Raw genomic sequence first — 7,747 nt, forward strand, 5'->3', positions numbered from 1 at the left:
CCTTTTTTTTCTCGTACCACCGTGTATCTTCGTCGGGAGATCTCAGACAGCGTTAAGCTCCTGGCAATGATAAACGAGGTGCATGGAGCTTTGTTCGAGAGGACGCGGAGATATTCTATCGCAGGATGATGCATTAGCGTGTATTTAGGCAATTCACGTGAGCAGAAAAGATAAATTTAAGCTGTCTCTTTCTCTCTCAAAATTTACAAGAAAGATAAATTTAAATTAACATGAAATTGCAAGGCAGATAAATTTAAATTAGCGCGTTAAAATTCGTAAGCGCATTCACGAATTAATAATTAATTTCTTTCGAGTGAAGATCTCAATGCATCGATAGTTTAATTCAAATGTATGAACGAACAAATTAGACTTGTCTCTCCTAAGTCCTAATGCCTGTCATTTCCGATTTTCCGGTAAACAGGTCATCATCGATACATATGTATGACTAAGAGTACGTCAAAGTAATGCTTCTAATAGCTGCTGCTTATGTGGTGTGCAATTAGGCAGGACTGGGAAAAGGCTCGCGACTTTCCAGGTCTAGAAAAAGTATCATTGGCGGAATATTAATCAGAACAATATAAATATGTGGAAATATCATTTCATCGTGAATTAAATTCTCAATATCGAAAATTAAATTTACGATAAAAGTAATAAAATAATTAAATGTGCAAAATAAACGGTAATTTAATAAATTTGTCTGGATATAAAATAATTATTTAACAGCAGAGACTATGTGGTACTCTCTATAATTGGTCTTTTTATTATTTATATATCATAAAATAGATACGTCATAAAATATATCCGCGCGATTATAAGCATTCGTATTATAATTAATTCTGGCCGAAAGTGCGGAGTCATGTTCGCGCGCGCTGGAACAAGCCGAGGCAAGAGATGTACAATGATTGAATTCGAATTTTTTCCAGAAGTAACATTAATATTAACGATAGAGGATCGGTAAAAATACTGCTGTAAAAATATAACGGGGTCAGCAAGACCACAGTGCTTCATATACGCGCGGAGATTCAAGATACGCGACATGCCTGTGTATAAACCTTTTCTGGTTTAAAAAAGAAGTTAGAGCTTTAATTGAGGAAAGTGTTTCACCTAGCGGCCTTGACCGGCCGACTTAACTGCAAACAAAGATCGATTTGGCATGCAACTAAAACAGTTTACGATCCGACCTCTATCGGTGGTGACGCACAAGGGAGAAAGAGAAATATGTTTCCTTACATTAAGGGGCTCCCTCAATATTTTATCGTCGTAATCGCATAAAAGTTCCAGTCCCCACACACAGGCGAGACACGTCTGCGTACCCGGTCGCAGCAATAAATCAACTGTGTCAGATCTACTATAAACCAATCTTTTGCGTGATATCACAGTATCACGCAATTAAAGTAACGAACGAGCGTAATTAGCAGGGAGATGTATTTACATGTAATCTCCGATAGACCCGCATGAAATGACGATTTTTCTCGCGCACGAACACGGCTACGTACGGAAGCAATCACAGGATCGATACTCACTCGAGAAAACTGTGTCTCTAGAGTTCTCGTAACTCTAGTGTTCTCTTTATTGCGCCTACGTTTCGACCTCGAAGACGCAAGAGTGTGCAAGGTGTCAAAAAACGTCTCTTTACAGTCTCCAGTAAAATTAGAATATATATAATTCCTACTTAATTGTACTGTTTCTTATACTCTAGGCTTCCATATATCTCTCCAATCCTGCGCTACGTTCATGATCAGATGCTGTCGTTTGATCTGTCTTTCGTCAGACTCGTCGATGACGGAAAGCGCGCTCAATGCCTGCCCGACCTTAATGGTCTGACCGATCTGCAGGCAGAATTGAAAGTCTCGCGGCGCCTCGAACAGAAGCACGATCGTTGATCCGAGTCTGAATTCGCCGAACAGCTCGCCTTTGGCGACACGCGCGCAACCTAAACACGCTTCCTTCCAATGCACGGTTTCCGGCCAGTGTACCGTATTGGTCGCCAATTCTCGGTCGCAGTAGACGCGTATGGAGCCCACGTTCGTTGCCCCGACCGCCGCGTAAGCCATGAAGCCGCCTGCCCATTCCCCGACGTACACAACGCGTTCGTTCAACGAGAACAAGTTGGGCAGGTATTTCAGCACCTTCGGATTGACGCTCAGCAACTTTCCTATAAGAGAAGAACAGTAACAGTTTGCTTAGAGAAATAAAAAGAAAGGATTTCAATATACGGAGCTATAAATTTGCAGAGACGAGACACACCTGGAAAGTGCCGTCGGAATTTTATATTCCAATCGGTAGGACTGTGAAATCGATGATAATCACCGGGTGCCAAGTAAACGATCAATTGATACAGTCTATTATCTGGATTCTTCAGTAGGGAATTAACGTAATCGTCCTTCTGCATCGTTTCTTTTGCGATTTGGTTCAACGTGAAACCGTTCGGGTCGCCCAGGAACTGCCTGAGATCGTACGTCGCTCCTTTTACTTGCTCCACGCGGCAGGAAGTCACCGGTCCAAAATAAAGCACTTTACCGTCCGCAGGAGAAGTCTAAAGGAAAATTTTCCAGATATGTTAACTCTCATAACAAGTTTAAATAGAAATATAATCAAAGTTTACAATAAATATTTACCATATTTGCATTCTGAGCGATTGGTCTTGCATTTTGTTTGAGCTTTCTGACAAAAAATTCCACCAGATTCGGAAACGCGGACAGATCCAGCTCCACCTCGTCCAGGTCGGCGTGAAAGATATTCGCGTAGAACCCGTAGAGCGTCGGCCTCAGGCCGACCGGCAGCTCGATGCTCGTCAGCCAGCCCCACATCCTGCTGGTCGTCCTCAACGGCAGGCAACAGTAGCACGTCGCCTACGGCGAGAGGACTTTACATTTCGACAACGTGACAGAACTTAACACATAGATATCCGTTCATTACTATAACGTCATTCAGCAGTTCCGGCCTGTCGTCCACGTCAACGGGATACCCGTGCTTGTGCAGGTAGTTCCATTGCGTTGCTGCGAGCAGCGAGAAGCCGACTCCAGTTGGGACGCCGAGCCGCCACCATCGACTCGTATTCCTGACGAATCGCGCACTGACTTGACTCGAGACAGATCGCTCGGCAAGCCTCGCGGAGCATTTCGACGTCGCTCTCAGCGAAGAACGACAATATTGGCATCGCCTGGGAGAAGTCGATAGGTTATGTCGGGGCGCAAGATTGCAGGTTAAATTCTCGCGTTGCGATCGAACGATAGAGAAACGTACCTGACGAGGAGACCCAGTCTCCATAGATTATTCCTGATCATCCCGCAGCTTGTTTTATTTATTATTTAGCCTATAAATCATATGACGCTAACGTTGCTGTTGCGGGCACGACCGCGTGCAAAGCCGGCTCCGAGTTTTGGCTGCATTCCGAAATTCACTGCGTCAGCTGTCAGCAACTTTCAGTACTGAAAATCTATAGTATACGTGACGTAAAATATAGATTTGCAGTATTGACAGTGAATATCGGAATGCAGCCTAAATAATAAATGCGCGCGCACTTTCGAAGTACGACCTTTCGAATTTGATAGCAGAGGTAGAATAAAATATTACAAGCTTTCGCTTTTGAAGTAGAATATTTTATTGAATAAAGCGGATAATGAGATTATCGATAATGATGAATAATATCAAATCTTTCGGATTTTGTAGCGCTGGCTCGACGAGAAAATAATCCAAGGGAAGAAAGAGAAACGCGGCCTTGGAAAATGTTGCGATTTCGCCGAAAATTGTCAGTGCGACCTCCAAATCATATTAATTGCCAAAATCACCGCGGGTCAAGCTAATTAAAGAAGAGAGAGGACCGCTCCGAGCAGCTTGGCGTACATTGCTCCTAATTACGCGCAAACAGATTAACCCTCGCCAAATTACCGCTTACTCCAGTGAAACGCGATGCTCGCCGCGAGTGCGAAAGGGTTGAAGGACGCGGCATGGCGCGGCGCGCGCCGCTCACGCGCGTCCACCTGCCCGGCCAGCCCGGCGTGCCCGCGTCGCGTCGCCGCGCGCGCGTGTGCGTGACCGCTGGGTGTCTGCGTGTGTCCGCGACCGGCGGCGGGCGGGCGCACACCGCACACCAGGAGGCGGGGGCGCGGTAACAGGTGGCTCCGCGTCGCGGCAGGTGAATCGGGCCAGCTCGGACTGGCTTTTTTTGTGCGCCTCGACCGACCACGGGTTCCCCCCGCTCGCGTTCTCCCACAGTAATCCCAGTTCTCCCATTGTTTTCGCGCCGCTTATCTCGGTCTCGCGCTCCCCCGTCCGCCGCTAGACGCACCCGCGAGAGGATCCGCACACCAGGTCGATCAGCGGAGCACCGTCCCGACGACGCTGTCCACGTCGCGCCGAGGAATGACGTGTGCGCGGACGCGACGTTGCCGCCGAACGGCGACCTGAGGTGAATCAACGACGTCGTCCCCCGTCGGCGCCCCGAGGAGACGGGGAGGGTTTCCGCGAGGGTCACCCGTCGTATCCGCGCGTTGACGACGCGCCGTTCCCCCGACGGACGGACGTATGAAAGGTCGGAGCTGCGGTAAGATCAAGAGCGAGACAATGCCGCCGTCCTCGCACACCAACTGGACGAGGCCGTTGCTCAAGGGCGGACAGACGACGCAGATGATGCAGGCTGCCAGGCAGCAGCAGCAGCAGCAGCTGGCGACGGTAACGACGGCGACCACGGCGACGACGACGTCCTCGATGACCATCGGAGCCGCCGCCGGAGCGCAGAATCAAAATCTGGCGGAGCATCCCGCGACGCCGCTTGACAGGAGGATCAAGGTGGTCCTGGTGGGCGACGGCGCGGTCGGCAAGACCAGCCTGGTCGTCTCGTACTCCACCAACGGCTTCCCCGGGGAGTACGTGCCAACCGCGTTCGACAATTACAATGGTGTGTATATATAGTTTTGCATGACGCAGCCTTCAGGATTGTGATTCGCGGGTAACACCTTGTAGATATTCCAAAGCAACATGTGTATCTTGTTAGAATACAATTTTTAATATGCATGACAAACATAAGATATTTACTTTTGCTTTGTATCCTAACTGATCTTTTAATTGTAATTTTTTGTCTACATTATTTGACATTTTATTCCGAGCAAGTAGATAACAATGTATTGAAGTTAAATCGGTCCGACGGTACTAACATCTTTGTGATATATTTATCTAGTGGTCGTAAATGTCGATGGACAACCGCTGAACGTCCAGCTGTGCGATACAGCGGGCCAGGACGACTTTGACCCCCTGAGATCATTGTGCTATCCCGAGACAGATGTGTTCCTAGTTTGCTTCAGCGTTGTATGCCCCTCATCTTATCACAGTGTGGCTTCCAGATGGATCAATGAAGTGCGAAAATACTGTCCCAATGCCCCAATCATTTTGGTACGATATCCAGAGTTCTGAATTATTTTTAAATAGAATAGAATATTTCTGATGCAATTGAATTTATCGTAATGTACTACCAATATCGCAATAATGATATTACAAACGATACAATTATATGTTATAATTGTATTATTTTAGTGATTTTTAAATAAATATAATTGTATTAGAAATTATATTAAATTGTATCATTTTAAGAGATGATACAATATAATATGTAATTGACATAAATTGATACATTTCTAATAAAATTAAATTTATCATAATATACTACCAATATCGCAATAATGATATTACAAACGATACAATTATATATTATAATTGTATTATTTTTAAATGATTTTTTAATAAATATTATTGTATTAGAAATTATATTAAATTGTATCATTTTAAGAGATAGATAAGAGATAGAGATAAGAGATTACAATATAATATATAATTGACATAAATTGATACATTTCTAATACAATTAAATTTATCATAACATATTACTAATATCGCAATAATGATATTCTAAATGATACAATTATATATTATAATTGTATAATTTTAGTCCAGTATTATAATACATCGTGTTATTTAATTGTATTGCAATTTTCTAGGTGGGGACAAAGAGTGACTTAAGATCGGACGTACGTCTGATGCTGCAATTGGCGAGATACGGTCAGGCACCGATCACCACTATCCAGGGCCATCAATTGGCGCACAGGCTAGGCGCCGTCAATTACGTAGAGACGTCCGCGTTGACGCAACACGACCTCAAGGAGGCCTTCGATCAGGCGATAGTCAGTGCCCTCAATACGCGGCGCGGAGGCGCCAATTTACTATACCGGCGTAGGAAGCCGCCCCCGTTGTGGCGTAGATGGTTGTGCTGCTGGGAACGGCCGTCTTCGAGCGAGACCTAAACAAAATCCTATCATAATTGATAGAGACTCTATATACTTCTTTAGAAATCCCTCTGTGATCATAGGCGGTCCGCCCTGCTTCCTGTCAGAATCGTCATCCCTCGGCATGACATACTCAGTAGCTACAGTTGGTTGAGGATTATCTCGTCGTAAAAATAGAGCTGCGCTGGTACTTTGTTATTTAGATTTTAGACGGGACGACTATTAATAGACACTCGCGCGCGCGAGTGAGAGCCGAGAGCAATCCTGTATTTACGCGCGAGAATGCTTCAACGTGGCTCATTCATCTCCATCATCTAACACGTAATTTTTATACTGTACATTTTTTATGCGTTTCACAAACTAACAAACTGCCAGAACAAAACGCCAAAATACGATATGTTGGTTAGTAAAGCCGTACTGTGCCGGAAACAGTAATGCCTAATTCGCGCGAACGAACGATCCGTAATCGAGGATTGCTCAACACGTACAATTGACGAACACACGAGCGACTTCGTCGGGGAGCAAACGTTAATCGAATTAACATTTCTGACAGAGCGGAGCGAGCGAGTGCCGCCCTCGTGAAAATTCCTGAAGCCGCATGGCATAATTTATTGTAATATTAATCGTATTAATCATTATTTTTGTTACTAGCATAATAATTGGCTACTCGCTGGTTGTGATTTTTCGTGTACGTAATATCCTTGTTTCAATTGTGTCGCGGTAAAGATCGGTTCTTTCCCCATTTTCTCTTTCTCCCCCCCTCCCCCTCCTACCCTTTCATCAAGGATATTAGGTGGCCCCTTGTTTTACGACCACCGTAGCATATAACAATTGTATATTTTTTACTTGTTGCGACCTCTCGTATATATATAAATATATATATTTATTTTTTAATATCTTTGATATATCGGTATTTTAGTAGAGTAACTGTAGCTTTAATCGGACACTTTTTACAGATCGGCGATATGATCGTGACATCACGCACATAGAATTTATATAGCGTTTATAAGCGACGGCGTTCTAGTTAACGGAACAATGATATTTCGTAAAATACGTTTTTTTTTTTTTACATAAGCATATGTGATGTAGTAGCGTTTGTATGTACGAGCGATATCAACCGTATAAAAGAATATCAAAATACAATAATTAGCGATGAGAGATAAAACGCGAGTGCGTAAGAGGTATATTCGGCGAATATCGGACGTACTCGGGGGGATCTTGCTAGAAAGATTGCTGTGATCTTACTTGAAACTCTTCACCGGTAATTCTACTGTGTGTTGCGTATGGAATTGTATTGAATAAGACTGCTGAAAAGATTCATAGACTCTGCGCAGTATCGTAGGCTTAATCTGCTGTAACACCTTCATTTCCATCACATGACATCATCAAAAATAAATTGTATATAAGTATTTATTCATCGAAAAAAACGAGAGTGGTCTTTTTGTGCGTGTAATTTATGACGCAGTCTG

The 7,747-nt window shown here is 44.2% G+C and overlaps 2 protein-coding genes and 1 long non-coding RNA gene across 5 annotated transcripts; 1 reads left to right on the forward strand and 2 right to left on the reverse strand.

The window, feature by feature from the left end:
• Nucleotides 1–730: 730 nt before the first annotated feature.
• Nucleotides 731–4,385, reverse strand: Pisd (phosphatidylserine decarboxylase). 3 transcript variants are annotated; one of them, XM_071775192.1, is made up of 6 exons: nucleotides 4,292–4,385; nucleotides 3,247–3,439; nucleotides 2,920–3,163; nucleotides 2,619–2,852; nucleotides 2,248–2,536; nucleotides 731–2,155 (listed from the first exon to the last, which is right to left on the reverse strand). In XM_071775192.1, exons 2-6 carry the CDS (start codon nucleotides 3,285–3,287, stop codon nucleotides 1,689–1,691), a joined length of 1,275 nt encoding a protein of 424 aa, XP_071631293.1. In that variant the 5' UTR covers nucleotides 3,288–3,439; nucleotides 4,292–4,385; the 3' UTR covers nucleotides 731–1,688. The 3 variants fall into 3 exon arrangements, with proteins under 3 accessions (XP_071631293.1, XP_071631294.1, XP_071631292.1); XM_071775193.1 differs by having other exon boundaries at nucleotides 3,247–3,316; nucleotides 4,292–4,310; XM_071775191.1 differs by lacking the exon at nucleotides 4,292–4,385 and having other exon boundaries at nucleotides 3,247–3,862.
• LOC139811116 (ras-related C3 botulinum toxin substrate 1) lies at nucleotides 3,976–7,345 on the forward strand. Its single transcript, XM_071775195.1, has 3 exons — nucleotides 3,976–4,900; nucleotides 5,180–5,391; nucleotides 5,994–7,345. The coding sequence occupies exons 1-3, from the start codon at nucleotides 4,528–4,530 to the stop codon at nucleotides 6,294–6,296; spliced, it is 888 nt and encodes a 295-aa protein (XP_071631296.1). The 5' UTR covers nucleotides 3,976–4,527; the 3' UTR covers nucleotides 6,297–7,345.
• Nucleotides 4,988–6,169, reverse strand: LOC139811119 (uncharacterized). Its single transcript, XR_011731550.1, has 2 exons — nucleotides 6,028–6,169; nucleotides 4,988–5,408 (listed from the first exon to the last, which is right to left on the reverse strand). It is a non-coding gene; the product is annotated as an uncharacterized lncRNA (long non-coding RNA).
• Nucleotides 7,346–7,747: the final 402 nt, after the last annotated feature.

This window comes from Temnothorax longispinosus, chromosome 4, assembly GCF_030848805.1.
Source record: "Temnothorax longispinosus isolate EJ_2023e chromosome 4, Tlon_JGU_v1, whole genome shotgun sequence".
NCBI lineage: Eukaryota > Metazoa > Arthropoda > Insecta > Hymenoptera > Formicidae > Temnothorax > Temnothorax longispinosus.